This window comes from Micromys minutus, assembly GCF_963924665.1.
Source record: "Micromys minutus genome assembly, chromosome: 28".
NCBI classification, from domain to species: domain Eukaryota; kingdom Metazoa; phylum Chordata; class Mammalia; order Rodentia; family Muridae; genus Micromys; species Micromys minutus.
The window spans coordinates 33,686,748-33,703,962 of record NC_137963.1 but is presented as its reverse complement, the minus strand read 5'-3'; the positions used below and the strand labels follow the sequence as shown (position 1 = coordinate 33,703,962).

At 41.3% G+C, this 17,215-nt stretch overlaps 1 protein-coding gene across 1 annotated transcript in view; it reads left to right on the top strand.

The window, feature by feature from the left end:
* The window catches only part of PLPPR1 (phospholipid phosphatase related 1), a gene marked incomplete at both ends in the record, with an annotated part of 126,966 nt that overhangs the window by 95,970 nt on the left and 13,781 nt on the right, over positions 1 to 17,215 (top strand). Inside the window, one exon of the mRNA XM_080940208.1 lies at positions 5,066 to 5,198. Within this exon, the coding sequence (XP_080796334.1) occupies positions 5,066 to 5,198 (133 nt within the window). The remainder of the gene's footprint in view (positions 1 to 5,065; positions 5,199 to 17,215) is intronic.

Genomic DNA, 17,215 nt, shown 5'->3' with positions numbered 1-17,215 from the left:
GATCAAGGAGGGAGGGCCCAGCCCATTGTGGTTGGAGCCATCTCTGGCCCCGCCCATTGTGGGTGTTGCCATCCCTGGGCTGGTAGTCCTGGGTTCTATAAGAAAGCAGGCTTACCAAGTCAAGGGAAGCAAGCCAGTAAGTAACATCCCTCCATGGCCTCTGCATCAGCTCCTGCTTCCTGACCTGCTTGAGTTCCAGTCCTGACTTTCTTTTTGTAATAAACAACCATGTGGATGTATAAGCTGAATAAACCCTTTTTTCCCAACTTGCTTCTTGATCATGATGTTTTGTACAGGAATAGAAACTCTGACTAAAACAGGTAGTGTCTTAGGGTTTTACTGCTATGAACAAACACCATGACCAAGGCAAATCTTATAAAGGAGTTTAGGGCTGGCTTACAGGTTCAGAGGTTCGGTCCATCATCAAGGTCGGAACAAGGCAGCATCCAAGCAGGCATGATGCAGGAGGAGCTGAGAGTTCTACATCTTCATCTGAAGGTGCTAGTGGAAGACTGACTTCCAGGGAGCTAGGACAAGGGTATTCAAGCCCACTCCCACAGTGACCTACTACTCCAACAAGGCCACACCTCCTTCAACAAGGCCATACCCTTGTCACTCTCTGGGTCAAACATATACAGACCATCATACATGGTTAGTAAGGGAGAAGGGTTAAGCAGATATTGTTCAAATGATTAGAAATTTCAGTTAACTGTGTACATACAATAAACCTATAACAGTGTACAATATGACCACCAAGACATTGTGATATTTAAAAAAAAATGCTGAGTGAATGCTAAATAGATTCCCACAATGATGACTGTGTTTGGTAAGGTACATACATGGTGAGAGAGAGAGAGAGAGAGAGAGCATCATGCTGAACATGATAAAATGCATATAATTTATCCTTTAAAATAGTTCTAATTTTATTAATAAATGCAGCAAAGCAGCATATACAAAAAATTCACTGTTTCAGTGCAGTGTACATATTTGTCCTTTAGGTTTTGTATGTGAAAAATGACCAAGTATAGCACTTGCCCTCATGACTTAAAATATGCTTATGACTGTGTAAAAAGCTCCATTTCACTTAAGATTGTGGCTAGCATGCATGGGAAATGACAATGCTCTACTGGAATTTATCTACAGGTCATTCTGTGCCTTGATCATTTCTTGCTGGAGCGCACTCTAATTTGCCATGATTGATATGGAGTTTGCTAGCCAACAATCAGAGAGGCCTAAATAAGTAAGGCAGCCAAAACTGAACACATGGAGACTCCCACATGCTCCAGCTGCTCCTTGTACAGATGATGGATGAAGACAGAATGGTCCAGCACAAGTACAGATGGAGGGGCCAAGGTACTGCCAAAGCCAGAGCCCTAAATCTGCCATCATGAGCAAAATGGCATTCATGGTGGGATGCAAGCTTGGCAGAAAGCAAAGCTATCCTTTAACTTCATAATCCTGCATCCTAAAGCAGAATCAGCCCCCTACAAGGATAGAAGATCAGCGAGTGGAGAAATATTAATGCACATGAGTTTAGGAAGGTGACTGCTCATGCACAGTGAAAGGACCTGGATTGCTCCATCAAAAGTTTACAATAAGTCAGGAATATATCACCTCATTTTGACTATAAAATGACTCTCTGACCCCTCCTTCTCTCAACCTTTCCTCTTTTAGTTTATATGTGCTTAGTATATTTTAAGCACTGTTTATATTTGATATGTGTGTGTGTGTGTATTCAGTCTTTTGTCTTAATTTTTATTGAGCATAAAATATTAAATATAATCTTGCTCAATATTTTTTCTCTTTTATGCTCCATACCACCTTTGTGAATGCTGGCTTATGAGATTATCTTTGTATTAATTTTCACATTCTTTATTTTTAAATTTCATTTATTTATTGTATGTGTGGACACATGAACATGCCATAGTAGCTACATGTGAAAGTCAGAAGAATCAATTCTCTTCTTCCCTCATGTAGGTCCCAGGTACTGAACTCAGTTCGTCAGCCTTAAGGAATACAACCAGTAATCATTATTTTAAGCAAAATAAGCCAGACTCAGAAGACATACTTCATTGTTTTTTTTCTCATTTGTGGGTCTAGGATTATGCATATATATGATATAGATATTTGATTTACATGTTAATGAGAAACACATTGTAGCTGTATAAGAATTAACAGTCTCCCAACTAGGAGGTACATTTCACACTAAAGATAAAGACTGGTATATTTCTGGGTTCTCTAGAGGAAGAAAATCCCTTCTTACATTCTGGATTCTCCATTCTTTAGTACTTCCTGATCATCCTGGAATCTGCTTCTCCAGTGGCTTAGTTAAGTGTTTCGTGATAAGAGAGTAATTATCGTAATGATGACTACTAATGAGAATGCTATCAGCTGTTATCAAACAACTTCACTTCTGTAGTGCATAAGAAGTCCAGACAGTGTTCTAAACCATTTATATATGAACATACACCCTAACACATGTATACACATACATATCCTGATTATAGAAATCTGCTACCCTGATTATAGAAATAAAATACTTGAGGTATAAAGGATCACAGAGATAGATAGACAGACAGACAGACAGACAGACAGACAGATAGACAGACAGGAATTAAGGTAGATAGATAGATAGATAGATAGATAGATAGATAGATAGATAGATAGATAGATAGATAGATGGATGGGTGGGTGGGTGAGTGGGTGGGTGGGTGAGTGGTGGGTGGGTGGGTGGATGGACGGACAGACAGATAGATAGATAGATAGATAGATAGATAGATAGATAGATAGATAGGAGAATTTAAGATAATTCTGGAGGCTATTCTATTGTCCCTTTTATCTCCCAAATGATTGGCACAAAGACCTGGTATATTTGTTACTAGCTTAGTGCTTCTGGCACTAAGCTGAGCCGGCTCTGAGCTATTCTAACCTGACTGCTGGCCTGGCCTACTTCCCAGCCTACTCTCCACACACTTGTCTTGTTCCTGCCATCTTGGTCTCTGCTTAGCCTCCTTTTTCTGTGTCCCTGTGGCAACTCCCTGGTGACCTGCTCATGACGAATGCCTCATGGCAGATCTCTTCTCTTCTGCCTCTACCAGAAACCCCTTCATTGTGCCTGGCAGTCCAGCCCTCTCTCATCTGCCCAATTGGCTGAATAAGCTCTTTATTAACCAATCAGAGGTGATGGTGAACAATGCTTTACAAAATACTGAGTCAGAAAAATAATCATAATAGTGACAATTTTAAAAGTCCAGAGTGTTCCCAGACCTCCGTGCACAGTAATCGGCATCTGAATACACAGCGCACGAAAGCATCCCCATCACGGAATCGGTATTTGGAGGGAGGAAAGGAACGGTGGAATTTGAGGAAATTGTATAATTGTATTATAATCTCAAAAGATAAAAGAAAAAATTTAAAGGTCAAACAGTGTGCCCAAGGTTACCAAAACCAGCTGACTTCAGTGTTCCATCTCTTAATCACTACACTTGTACAGAATAGTAAACACTTGAATTTCTTATTATACTGAAAACACCAGTAGGTGAATGGACTGAGTATATGATTCTTTAGCTACTAAAGGATTCTTGTAATGTGACAGTATGAAATTTTGGGGAGTAGTGAAAATAGAGTCATGTGCCATTTTCTAGAGCTACTTCAAACACAATCTGGCTGTTTCTAAGTTTCTAAGACAATCAACGACCCCACCACTAAATAGAAGAACAGCACATGGATGGCTTTGAAACTCTAGATTTTAATTCCCATTAGCCAGGTGTGTTTTTGATACTATTTTTCGGCAGATACTCTATAATTACAAATGTAGGGGGCGGGGGCTGAAGAGATGGCTCAGTGCTTCAGAGCCCTTGTTGCTCTTGCAGAGGCCCTGGATTTAATTACCTGCACGTACATGTCAGCTCACGGCCATCTCAGACTCCAGTGATTGGGAATCTGATGCCCTCTTTTGGCCTCCACAGCTACTAAGCTAACTTGTGGTACACATACATATCCAAGCAAAACATTCATACACATAAACACATAAAAATTAAAGAGTCTGAAACATGGAGATTCTTAAAACATGGATAAAAATGTTTCCAAAATCACAAATTAGAAAAAGGCAGAGAAAGACATTTTTAAATCATGATTTTCTGGTGTTTAGTTGGAAATAGAATTAGGAAAATTACAACCATGTATTGGGAAGCATAGGGCTTGAGTCTTGTTGACGTGGATTCAGTGTCCACATTTCCTACTTGTATGCTTCAGAGAACCTTCTTGGCTCTCCAGGCAGGAAAGTGTATTTATACCTCGGCTAGAGATCTTCTGGGTATGTTAACATGCTAAAATGCTGTGCACTTGGTGTTTAAGGGATGGTGGTATTGTTAACTTTTACTCCTTGCTAACAACTTCCATCGGTGTTGCAATGCCAGGGATTACTAACACTTGTACATGCCCATTCTGTATTTTAAATCTCGGTCTACTGTGCTTGGTGCTATAGGAATAATTTTCAAGTGTCAGTATAGACACTGGTCTCAAATTTGGCGTTTACAATCCGTGTAAGGATATATTGATGTAAAGGGTGTTTGTTCAAGAAGCAAGAGATGGATATAGTACTAAAATAAAGAAGTTACACCCAAAGCACTTCAGTGTAGGAGAAACATACCTCAGGCAAAAATAATCAAATAAGTATTATCATGAAAATAGTAATGTATTGTGAGATGTATAGGTGTACTTCCTTGGACCATTAGCTGTCAGAATTGTTCCTCATCATTGCGACTTCCAATGTAAGTAAAAAAATAAATCCTACCACGAGCTTTATCATAAACTCCCCTAGATGCTATTATTTCAATATGATCTTAGTTTAATGTTTTACCCTGAGTTGTATTGTAAATGACCAAACCTTGGTTTCTCCGATTCTTTTGAAGAATTAAATACATGATACTCACTCACAATTTTCCCAACTAGCATAATATTTATTAGAAGACTGTAATTCCTTAGAAGTTATTTTCCGTATACCTGCTCTATCCTTAATCAAACAGTACTCCCACTTGACATGTCTTCAACATTCCTTCCCCAGATTTTCATTGGTGAACTATCCATGTATTTTATAAAGTCGACAAGGGAGTCCCTGATTGCTGAGGAGAAAATGATCCTGACAGGGGACTGCTGCTACCTGAGCCCCTTACTCCGAAGGATCATCAGGTTCATCGGTAAGTCCAACAAGGAGCGTGCTCCCAAGGACAGGAGAAGCCTCCTGTAGATATGCTTGAGCAAAGAAGCCAGGATGCAGCAGAGTCAGCACTGAAAGCAGGGGCTGTGTGGGGATCTCCCACTAAGGGCAAAAGTAAGCCTAATCCTGGTGCCATGTCATATATTTGATCCTTGAAGTAAGATGTGATTTATTAAATTATTATACAGAGTCAAATATTTGATTTTTGAGGTAAGGTGGTGTTTACTAAATTGTTATACAGAATGATTTCAACCAATTTTTCCCTGCTCAACATTTCTCTGAGATCATCCCTGGACTTATGTTTTAACACTGATTGAATATTGACATATACTAAAGGGTAAGGGTCAGGTAGGGTTGGGGGACAACTGGGAACATCAATAAGATGAGATAATCAAATTTGCTGGCAAAGTTCTCCTGACTTGTTAATTTGTTATTCGGAAAATTTAAGAAAACGTGAGACATTACATCTCTCAGATTCTTGAGACAATGCCTTTTCAAACTTAGAAAAAGGAAGTTTAGTTTATTGTTCATAATAGAAAATAATGAAGTCATGTTCTATTCTATGTCCTTCCTAAAAATGTCTAGAATGCTGTGGATAATGATTATAGAATGGGAATTTGTTTTAACACGGGTAGAATTTTAAATATTTTATAATGTCCTTTTTGTAGGTACTCAGTAAATGATCAATAGTGTAACAGAATCTTATAAATGTGCCCCAATAAAATTTCTAAACTAAGAACATAGCTGTCATTAAAACAAGCTATGGTACTATTTAGAAGACAGAGAACTAGTATATCATGCCCTCATAACTTTTGATAAATAATATCTTTCTTCCTGTAGAGTAAAGGATTCAAGTTATAAGCAAATGAGCTTATCAAAGTCTAATATAGAATAATATTTCTGATTGGATTAAGAATGAAGAAGGTACTGGAGCAGGAAGTCTAAGAAAATGTTCTGTAAATATAGAAAATTAAAATTAAATACTTAAATACTCTTAGGAATGTATGAACGTCTGGAACATTAACGTTTTTCTAGACTTGAGAGGATTTCAGTAGGCTCACCTGGTTTTCGCTTGATCACTATGATGTTACTACTACAGTTCTGAATAATGGTTCCTTTTAAACGTGTCCAAAATTAGACTGTTTTCCACCTAAATGACTACCTATGAAATCATGAGAAAGGAGGAGAGAGGAGAGTACGTTTGCCACTCCATACTGAACTAGATGGTTCATTACATTACTCCATTTAATCCATCCAACATTACGGGAAGTGTATAAATAAAGACTACTAGAATACGGGATCTAGATTTGATTCAAATCTATCATTTATGTGATAATTTATATATTATAATTTACGTATAATTTTATTCAAGACTATATGGTCCCTCCATTTTATCTGCTCCCAGTGCATGCAGTTAAACAAGTTATTCAATGTAAAGCATTTTAATTAATTATTTTATTTATTCATTTACATCCCAAATGTTGCTCACCTGCCAGTACCCCCTCCAGAGTTCTTCACTCCATCCCCTTTGCCTCTGTGACTCACCCTATCTGGGGTATGGTCCAAAGAACAGAAATTTAACTGTTCTTTGTCCCTTATGTAGGCTCCTGTGCCTTGTATAAGTGCTTATGGAGAGATGACAAGGGATCCCAATCTCCCAAAGTGAACCTTCCACATAGCATGCTGTGGCCCATGAAATTATCACTTGAGACAGAGGATTGAGCCAAGGTGTGGTTTTAAGATCATTAGCAGACCAAGTGCCTACTATTAAGTGGTGACATATTTTTCCATTTGGCTTTTGTATGAAAGGAGGAATATGTTGAAGAGAGTACCAATATGGCCGTCCCATGGTCTGGTTAAGGGGAAGGGCCTATTGTAGATATGAGACAGAGAACAGCTGGAGGCATCTGGAAGAGCGCAGAGTACAGAGAGGAGTAGACTTAACCCGGACATGGCCAGGGCTCCTAGAGAGCGGGTAAAAGAGCAGGGGACAGGGAATAAAGAACAAAGTGAGAACAGAGGGGTGAAGGAGGGTCCGAGGACTGGCATGGGGACTTTGGAACGTGTAACGAGCACTTGTGAGAGTGAGGAAACTTGGGAGACAGCACTGAAGGGAGCTGTGATATGAAACCACAGGTATATGACAATGAAGACCCGTGTGTCCCTTTAGCCAGAAGTGAGAGAAGTGACTGTGACAAATAAGAGCCAGTCTCAGAAGTTCCTGGGGTATCCTGATTTTTATCTCACCTTCGGAAATCCTCTCGTAGTGCGTTGAGCTCATGTCTGAACATCTGAACTTCCTTTCGGAGTCTGGGGAACTGGAGTTTCCTTTGGAGCCAACAAGCTGATCCTAAGATAGTAGAAATCTGGATGCTGAGAGCATAGTACAGAGATGTAAATCAATCAGCTCCAGTTCAGCATAATATAGCCAGGTAATGTGCTAAGCCTGAGACATTAGAAGCCGCAATAAAAAGCGATGCTCAGTGTCAGGCGAGGATTTGCTCCATATATTCCTTGTTTTATGACGCAAAGATCTGCCCAACTGCTCAACTAGAAAATCCGGGAGACTCTCATCATCTGGGAATTTGTTAGCAGTGCAGATCTGTGGAGCCCATCCCGTATTTACTCTAAGGATTTAGATGATGATCGGTGTGAAATTTGAAAACCACTCACTGAGGTAATTAAAATTCTTTGATCCCTATGAGAGATTTCTCCACTTGTTTCCTCAAAACTCAGAAACTCAGTTGTATTCAGCCTCAACTTTACAAAAATACCATCTTGCCTTCACTGGTGTATGTATCACTTGTGTGTGTGTGTGTGTGTGTGTGTGTGTGTGTTGTATACATACAAATTCATGAGTGTATCCATACACCTGTGTGTGTATGGAGACTGAAGAAGGATGTAGGGTATGGTTCCTTATGGCTCTCCACTGTACTCCCTTCTGACTGGTTTGCTCTGAACCCGGAGCTAGGCTGACAGACCGAAAGTCCCAGTGATCCTCCTGTCTCCACCCGATAAAGCACTAGAGTTACAGGCACATGTGGCCACGTCGAGTTTCTTACATGGGTTCTGGGGAGTCACAGTCAAGTACTCATGCCTGCAATCCAAGCATGATTCCTACACACTGAGCCATCACCCTGAACCATTTTCTCCTGTTCTTTGCATAGGCTACAAAGCCCTTAGTGATCTGAGACCTCCTCTGTTTCCAGTCACATGTCCCATGATCAATTGCTTTACTGGCCCTCAGAAAGACTATAAACTCCTATCTCAGTCCTTGGTGATGTTGTCCTCTTACTGTCTAGAGAACCCTTTTACTATAGCATCTGGCCACAGCCTTCAGGATCTGTTTAAACATTACCTGTTAAACCTATCCAAACAGCTCTTCCAGACCCCCATTGAACCTGTCCTTTCATCTTTCATAGGAGCTTAACATACTGGTATTGTAGCTTCGGTCTTTTGCTCCTCAGAATTCCCGATACTTGAGGAGTGGGGACTTCGTGAGAACAGCATATTGCAAGCAACATGCCTCAAACACAGGCTTGGGAAGTCTTTTTAAGTTTTTTTTTTTCATTTGTTTTTGTATTCATTGCTGTTGTTGTTTTGGGGAGTGATTGTTTTTTGGGTTTTGGGGGGTTTGGGTTTTTTGTTTTTGTTTTGTTTTGTTTTTTGATAAATGAAGAGCAAAGAGATTTTGTTAATTAATACGTTTTTTTTCTAAAACTGGTTTTACAAAGACTAATTTTTATGTCTTCATCTGCCTCCTTTTTTTAATAACCCTAATTATCAATCCAGTTTGGTTCTAGAACTTTAAAGCACACAAATACTGCAATTTGGGAAGGAGATGTAGAAGTTCATTCTTTTTATACAGCAGTGTCACGGAGAGGAGAGAAAAGAGGTCTGTTAATCCAGACGAGGTTTGTTTCTGAGTGTCTAGACTATTCTGCTTATAAAGGGGAGAACATGTATTCATTGAAATAAAAACCTTTTAAATGGAAATATTTTCTTCTACAAAAATTAAAGTAAAATAAGGTAGTTACAAAACTCTATTAGAAACATTACTGTAAAGAGCTTAATAGTCTTTTTTCTAAGCCAGCAGTCACCAAAATACATACTCTGAATTGGCATTGGGAAATGACAACTGTTTTAAATGAGTATTCTAATTAAGCCTAAATGGCATGATTTCCCCTTGCAGTTTATGTGATTGTTTTTGAAGCCATTTTAAATAGTATTTCCTAGAAGATATAATCATCTCTGTGTTACAGAAAAAGCCAGTGGATTAACGAGTTATTTTACAAAAATGTGCTTCAGACCAGGAGTATCAGGAACAGTAGTAGCCTTCTGTCTGGTGGGAGTGTGTGGAGACATGCTTTCCACAAAAGCCTTAGCAACAGACAACCTTTCAAACCCCTTTCCATGTCAGATCACGTATCGTAAGAAAGAAGAAATGTAGTCTAACTGTATGGATTCAATGAATTTTCCATAGTATAAGTTAAAATACCAGGGGGATAACAAGGGGACTGGGAACCGGCTCTGCTGTTAGCACCTAAAACGGCCTGCCATTCAGAAACCATTTATTACGGCCTTTTCATTGGTGACCACAGAGCTGCTTTATTATTACGTCTAATCAAAATGTAATTAAATACTACGCAAGTTTCTTGCAATTTAGGTCAAGTCCGAGGACTAAGAGCACTGGACAGAACAGAAAGCACCCTGGTAAACAGTTAATGAATGTAGCACTAATTAATAAATTAACTGTGACCTGAATGAAGCATGAATATTTTAACTGCATTTTCAAAGGTCATCATGTTTTATGGTTGTAAGGATTGATATTCAGAGACAAGCTTAATTTTAGCCTTTTGAGACTTAGAAAATTGGTCTCAATTTTTAGAGTCATTTAAATGTACTTATTCTGGAAAGAGATTTCATTTAATCATTTTATTTCTACCTACACTATTTATCATTTAAACATGAGGGAGGGTCAGTCATGTTCACTCAACCTTCAGCTAATAACTTATTGAGAACCTTAGGGTAGCAATTTACTGAGAACCTACTTTATACTAGGTTCTGATAGTGTTGAGGAGACCACTTTTTGTCAACAAAGCTGAATAAAAATTGCTCTAGTTGGTTTTCTATTTTAATTTGGAAAGGCAGGCATTAAAAAATATAAATAATAGAACTGTGATTTTTAGAAGATACAGAGAAAAATTAAGGAAATAGGTGTTTGTGCTAACACAAATGCAAATCTCAATGGGAGGAAGATGCTATCAGTCAATAAGAATTGCCTAATGTTGATACAGAATTGATAGAAAGACAAAGCCACCAATACAGGGACAATCCCAATGAACAGGGTCGCCAGGAAACAAGGCTAGTTCCATGTGCTGTCTGCAGAACACTAACTTGCCCAAGTAGCCTAAAACTAGGTCACGGTGTCAGGGCATCCAGCTTTGTTTCTGGGCCATGAGTCTACACCAAAAAAAAAAAAAAAAAAATGTCAAAAGCAATGCTTATACAAACAGATGGGGATAATTCTGCAACTCAGAGAGAGGAAACATGAAGAGATCAGGAAGACAGGATCAGGGTGGATATTAGAGGCTTTAAAAGAAATGAAAGAAATAAAAATAATCTAATCAATTCTTGCTCTCACAAGGTTACAATGCTTGGAATTCCCTACTAGAAATGTGTACAGTTTCTAGACCATAAACATTTTCCAAGACTGAAGGGTGAGGCTTAGCATTAACTCTCGAAGCCATGGTAAGCTCTGCTAGGGTGCAATCCCTGCTCACCACTCGGGAAGGCATGGGCGTGGGTGTAGATTTTGGTTGCTCTTCTCTGTGCAAGAGATGACTGCTCTCCTTTGAATGTCATCCTCAGTGGTCTATACTATTATGGACCCAGAATTCCATAAGCTTCCCAGTTTTTAGAATAAAAGATGTAAAGCCATAGGAGACTCCTTTTCTGAGGACTCCACCCAACAAGTAAGACTAATTGATCAGAGAGCACCTTCCTCTTTGCAGATTAGCTAGTGTAACAATCACACCACTTTAAGGCACTCAACTGGGATAAACCTATGCTTCTCACCTACGGCATGGCTGACCTGCTAAGCCAATGCTCTAGTAGCACACTAGCATGATGTGGTTTCATTTCTGTTACTGTTATAAAACACCTTGGGGGAAAGTCCCTTAGCAAAGCTCCCAATCCCAGGTTTTTGACTGTTATTGTGAGAAAGCCAAAACAGCAAAATCCTGAAGCGGCTACTCATATCACACCTACAAGTCAACGGCAGAGAGAAACAAATGTACATGTGTTTATAGCTCGGCAAGATTTCTCTACTCTTCTATAGGCTCAGGCACCAAACCAAGAATGGTGCCACCCACTTTCAGCTGTGTCTTCCTCTGATGCAGACAGTAGAGTCAATCCCCCTTCAAAAGTGTCCACAATCCAACTTGATGTAGACAACCCCTCAGTGAGATTATCTTCCCAAGTAACTGTGGGTTGTATCAAGATGGCAACTAAAAGCAAATGTCCCAGTCAGGTGTTCCTTTTTTGTATGGGAGTAGAGCAGAATTGTCTACTTACTGTAGGCTATTGCGTGTCATCCTTGGCTGCCCACTACCCAATACCTGCCACACCATCCCCTCCTACACTAATATCCTTCAAAAATCCCTTCCAAATTGGAGTATCCCCTGGGAAGAAGGATCATGCTTCGCTACTAACTGCTTCTGGTAACTGTTTAAGAAAGCAAGTTTGTTTTAATAACTGTCCAAAGGTGATGGCTATTTTTGCTATATATGATATCTCATAACAAAATCTGTCATAGTCACAAAAAGTCCTGTCTGAATATCTACTTATTTGCAGCAGTTGATGGGCAGTAGGTTTAAAGTTTTCTATAAGAATAGTAACAAGTGTGTTTAAGAAACCACTGAAATTATGACCATAGTACTTGATAAAATGCTTAGGAAATGGATCATGCCAGGACAGAAGTCTCTTAATCGCCACGGGACTGGGGAAAAGATCACCAACTGCACACTTTAAAACCTGCAAACAGAATCAGAAGGGGAAGATTTAGGGAACTGTGGGAGTCCTCTGAGCCCTTAGACTTCGATGTCTCCATTATCAGTTCATCGTAGATGAGTCCAGCATCATTTCTCTCGGCATCGCTTATGTCCGGGCATACTTCCTGGGTTTATCTGTAGCCACATTCTCCATCTACTGTATTTAAAGTCACCACAGCCTCTGGCTAACATTTGGCTTCTTTTTCCCCTTTACTAATCAGCATGCTGTCTCCGAATCCTACACAGCTCTAGTTACTTAGAGACTAGTGGGGTGAATGGAAGAGGCAACAGCAGGATGAAACATTAGAGGCTGACAACCAGGGGGGGAGGGAGGGGGAAGGGGGAAGGGGGAGAGCGGGGGAGGAGGAGAAAGAGGAGGGAGGGGGAGGGGAGGGAGAGAGAAGGGAGGGAGGGGGAAAAGGAGAGGAGGGAGGGGAGAGGGGGGAAGGGAGGGGGAGAGGGGAGGAAGGAGGGAGGGAGGGTGAGAAAGGGGGGAGGGGGAGAGGGAGAAAGAGAGAGAGCACCCAGGATCTGTCCTGTAAGGAAAGAGGAAAGAAGGTTTTCTCACTGAAATAAAACAATCTGTTCCCAGGTCATGCTATTGTACCTCTATGGGGAAGGAGAGGTGTATTTGTTAATTTGGGCCTTATATTTATGAAAATATTCAGTGTCTGTGTTTTAGCTGATAAGCCGTCATGTTTTTAGGTAACTCTCCTTTGTCATCACGTCCTGCAATTAGAACTTACAATGACAAACACGGGGATTATTTTTAAAACAGGGCAGCTCATTATACCGGAGAAATAGCTTTCTTGAAACAGAGGATAAATAACGCATGCTGCTGAATCTTCGTCCTAGCTTTTCAGAATTACAGATTTCTTATCTCGTCAGTTTGGAGAAAGAAGTTAAGAGCTTATTTCTACTTCTTTCACTTACAGTAGCAACATCAACTTAAAGCTAATAATTTTGGGAGCAAATTTTATGGTTTGAGTGACAGATGCGGTGGCTACTTAAAGCACATTCCAAAAGAAAGCACATACTGATGGATAGACAGCTACGCTGTGAGGTGAGAGACCCCGCAACACTGGAAGCCAGTGTAGGAAACTAGAACTGTGTAGGATTCGGAGACAGCATAAGAAGAGAGAGAAAATATCCCACTTTCTATCTCCCACCTCCACCGCCAGGGATAGCTAAATGTTCACTTTGCTGGGGTAACTGGAGAAATCCTAGTGACTAAAAGGCTTTATAATCCACACAGGCTTTGGCATCACTTAAGTAAACTAAAACCTAAGAGGAAGCCTAGCTTTGGGAAAAGAACCCCATCTCCCAGCGACCTCCCAGGATGCTGTAGACAGGAACTGTCTTGAGGAATGAGCTGTTGTCTTGAGTTTGCCCCAACATGTTCCTGTCTCTGGGATTCCACAGGTATTCTATGCACTGGGTTAGGGGAAGCTTTGCCAATGTGGCTTGGCCAAGCAATATGACTGTGACCTAAGTTTGTTGGGTGGCCACATTGTGGGTGATGGATATTATACAAGGGAACAGAGGCCATTACCTTAAGGACTCAGAATCAGGATGCTTGCCCTCTGCAGCTCTGTTTGAATTTTTATTGGATATTTTATTTATTTACCTTTCAAATGTTAACAGCTTTCCCGGTTTCCCCTCTGCAAACCTCCATCCCATCCCTCTCCCCCTGCTTCTATGAAGGTGCTCTCACACCTACTCACTCCCACCTCACCACCCTGGAATTCCCCTACACTGGGGCAGCAAACCTTCGAAGTACTAAGGGCCTCTCCTTCCATTGATGCCTGATAAGGCCATCCTCTGCTACATATGCAGCTGGAGCCATGGGTCCCTCCTTGTGTACTCTTTGGTTGGTGGTTTAGTCCCTGGGAGCTCTAGGGGATCTGGTTGCTTGATTCTGTTGTTCTTCCTGTGAAGTTGCAAACCCATTTAGCTCCTTCCATTCTTTCCCTAGCTCCTCCATTAGGGTCTCCAATGGTTGGCTGCGCACATCCACATCTGTATTTGTCAGGCTCTGGCAGAGCCTCTGAGGAGACAGCTATATCAGGCTCCTGTCAGCAAGCACTTTTTGATATCCACAATAGTGACAGGGTTTGGTGTCTGTATATAGAATGGATCGCCAGGTGGGGCAGTCTCTGGATGGCCTTTCCTTCAGTCTCTGCTCCACACTTTGTCCCTGTATTTCCTTTAGACAGGAGCAATTCTGGGTTAAAAATTTAGAGATGAGTGGGTGGCCCCATTCCTCAGTCTACTCACAGAGTGGGGCTGTGCCTAACCTCTGGAAATGGTCTCTACAGGTTCTCCCTCCCGTTTGTTGGGCATTTCAGCTAATGTCATCTCTGTGGATTCTGGTAGCTTATTGCTTTCCTGGTATCTGGAGCTTTCTGGTAGCTACCCACAGTTCCTCATCCTCCATTTCTACACACCTCTGTTCAATTTCTTCACTCTCTGTATATTGTCCCTGTCTCTCCCCATACTTGATCCTTTTCCCCCCTTTCCCCTCCTCCTCCTCTATTCCTCCCAAATCCCTCCCACCCTCTACGTCTTGTAAGTATTTTGTTCCCTCTTCTAAGAAGAACTGAAGCATCCACACTTCGATCTTCCTTCTTTTTGAGCTTCATATGGTCTGTGAGTTGTATCATGGGCATTCTGAGCTTCTTGCCTAATGTCCATTTATCAGTGAGTACATACCATGTGTGTTCTCTTATGACTGGGTTACCTCACTCAGGATAATATTCCATCCATTTGCCTGGATTACCATGAACCTTCCTGCGACTGTTCCTCATGAAATGCATCGGGCCATTCACCACTGCTGCTATCCCACTGCCATCACAAGCACCAACAGTACATGTAGAAGCCCTATCAGTCAGTAAAGGCGCCATTCCCAGACTAGGAGAAGCCATACTTGGGACTCCCACACCCACTGGATTTTGAGGAATGCAGGCCAACCTCACCTATCTACATGTATCAAAACAAGCAAACAAAATGATGGGCAAATGACCTGAATAGATATTTCTTAAAAGAAGAAATATAACGGGTTTGGGGGGAGTGAACGGGTGTTCTGAATCATTAACATGAAAGACATTCAAATCAAAACAAAATTGATAGGTCATCTCACTTCAGTTAAAGCAAAAAAATAAAGAAAATTTCTGGTTTGGATGTGGAGAAAAAAGAAGAACCCTTCTCCATTGGTGAGAATGTTAATTAGTGCAGCCACTCACGAGAGCACGGAAGAAACCCAGAAAAAGCGAATCAGAGTTCCTGTCTGACCCAGCTGTTCCAGTGGTAGGCACATAGCCAAAGGGAATGAAAAGGCTGTGCCAAACAGATGTGTGTGTGGCCTAGACAGTGCAGTCTCATTTGACCACAAAGACAGAAATACTGTTTGGTTGTTTGTTTTGTTTTATTTTGTTTTTCTGAGAAAATGGATAAATCTAGAGGTCATTATATTAAGTAACACTACACAGATTCTCTCTCCCTTCCTCCCTCTCTCCCTCCTTTCTCTCCCTAACTCTCTCCGGCTCTCTTTCTTCCTCCCTTCTTCCTTTCCCTTTCTCCTTTTTCCCCCTCCCGCTCATAAACACTAAAGAATGGTGACTTAGAAATGTTTGTGTGGATTTCAGAACTGTTTCTGTGGGGTTTGGGGGAGGTGTTGGGGTGGAAAGGGCTTCTTCGGTTTGTACAGGGCATGCTGGGAGCATGGACACATCATCCTGGATCCCACTGTGTGCACAATATCATTTTAACTCAGGAAAAACTAATATCCACAATCTTAACCAACTGTAAACCCATCGTGAAACATTAACATCTGGTTAGGCAAGATGTTCCTTCTGGGGCAATAGTGGCGTATCTGTTCCAGGGTAATCAGCCACTTTCTGACTGGATTTGAGGCTTGCTGCATAAGAAGAAATTCAGAAAACAACAGCTGATGTAAGAGCTGAAGCTTTGTGACAAAGTAGATTATAAAGTGATTCTGTCCCTGATTTGTGTGACGGTAAAAAAAGGAAAGGATACTCCAGAGAAGGAGAGGGCTGAACAGTGGGAGAAGCAGGCACCCTGAGAGGAGCAGCATAGCTGACGAGGTCATGAACTACCATGGGAAAACTACTGCTGTTGTTTCTTGCTAAGTGAACATGATATATCAGCCAAATCATCTTCTGAATCACGGCGTTTATTATTTATGTTGGTGATGCTGTCATCTTTGGTCAGAGAATAGTCTTTCTTTATAGTCCATGGTAACTACAAAGATGTGTTAAGTGAGAGCAAGATGCTTAAAGTAACTGTTGAATGCCCAGCCAGAAATGGAACATCTATACCATCCCTCCAAGGCTCAGAGAGCATCACAGAAGAAACAGAAAGATGTAAAAGCCGAAGGGAAGCTGAGGTTGGGAGAGAGGGAGGGAATGCTGGATGATGGGCCAGGCATGGCTGCTGCAGGGGTGCTTACACACCTACACAACGAGGGGCCTATCAACATCCCATTATGAAGGACAAGTGGACTCATGAGGCCCCTGCTATTGGCATTTGGCCTAGGTTCTGCCCCACAGTTGCTTGGCAACAATCAGGTGTATCTGTCTGACAGTAAAAGGGGCTCCTTGTCCCCATCTCTCTTTCCCTCTTGCTCTTGCTCTCTCCTCTTGTTCCTGTCTCTCTCCATTCCCCTCCCTCCTCTCTTTCTCCATGTGCTCATAACCGGCCTCTACTCATCTTCTCTTTCTCTCCCTCTCTCTCACTCTCTCCCCCACTCTCCCTCCCTTCCCTTCCCTCCCTCCCTCTCTCTGTCTCTACTACCCTCTCAACTCTTCTTCCCATACCCTGAATTAATGCTATTCTATACTATACCATCCTCATGGCTGTTACCTCGGGGAGTGGGGACGGGATGCCTCAGCATGGTTCACAGAGGCATCCCTTCCCCCACACCATA